A 798-nucleotide genomic window follows, 5' to 3' on the forward strand; every position below is an offset into this window, starting at 1 on the left:
AAGTTCAACTGTACGACCCTTGATGACGTACTATCCAGAGCTTGGTTGGAGATAAGTTGGGAAAAAGACAAGACCCACCGAAGCAGATGATATTTCTACGACGGTCAGCCTAGCGATCGACGATCCAAAAGACCTGATCGGAGGCCAGAACATTGAGACAACAGGGACCCATACCCGCCAACACATCTGAATCTGGGGGAGAATATGAGACCTCTAAATCTTCCATCCGAACGACCTGAGGAGAAGGTCCATGCTCCTCCCATGGCAAGAGTTCTAGAGTACAACCTCAATGTTGCTCCCAGCAAGGTAGTGGCCGTGATGAAAGTTATGGGCAATACCGTGAGATGGCTAGGTAAGACCAAAACTCCAAGCGACAAAAAGGACAACACCAAGTGGTGTGAATTTCATTCAGATCATGAACATACCATTGAAGATTGTATAACCCTGAGGTTGGAGGTGGCAGAGCTGTTGAAAAGAGGGCACCTGACGGACTTGCTAACAGACAAAGGAAAAAGAACGCTAGCACTTAGGGACGAGCAAATGAAGGAGTCAGAGCCGTCAATCCAAACAAGTACATGCTCGATGATCACTGGAGGTCCGGAAGTAAGCGGAGTCAGCCATTCAGCCGCCAAGAGGAGCGCAAAGATAGCTCATAGGCCCGCAACACACTCAACCAACGCTCTATCACTAGCTTGTACTGATCAGATCATCAGCTTCATAGAGAATGAAGTCACAGGGCTGGTCAACCCTCACAATGACGCTCTCGTCCTTTCTCTAACAATTGCTGACGTCCTGTAA

General features: G+C 48.4%; 1 protein-coding gene across 1 annotated transcript; it reads left to right on the top strand.

Annotated features, from left to right (window-relative positions):
- The first annotated feature begins 204 nt into the window (after positions 1–204).
- LOC147548286 (uncharacterized) lies at positions 205–798 on the top strand. Its single transcript, XM_086668022.1, has one exon. The coding sequence runs from the start codon at positions 205–207 to the stop codon at positions 796–798; it is 594 nt and encodes a 197-aa protein (XP_086524148.1).

The sequence above is a fragment of the Eschscholzia californica genome, unplaced genomic scaffold (assembly GCF_041429995.1).
Source record: "Eschscholzia californica isolate CP2 unplaced genomic scaffold, dmEscCali1.0.p SCAF_3, whole genome shotgun sequence".
Lineage (NCBI taxonomy): Eukaryota > Viridiplantae > Streptophyta > Magnoliopsida > Ranunculales > Papaveraceae > Eschscholzia > Eschscholzia californica.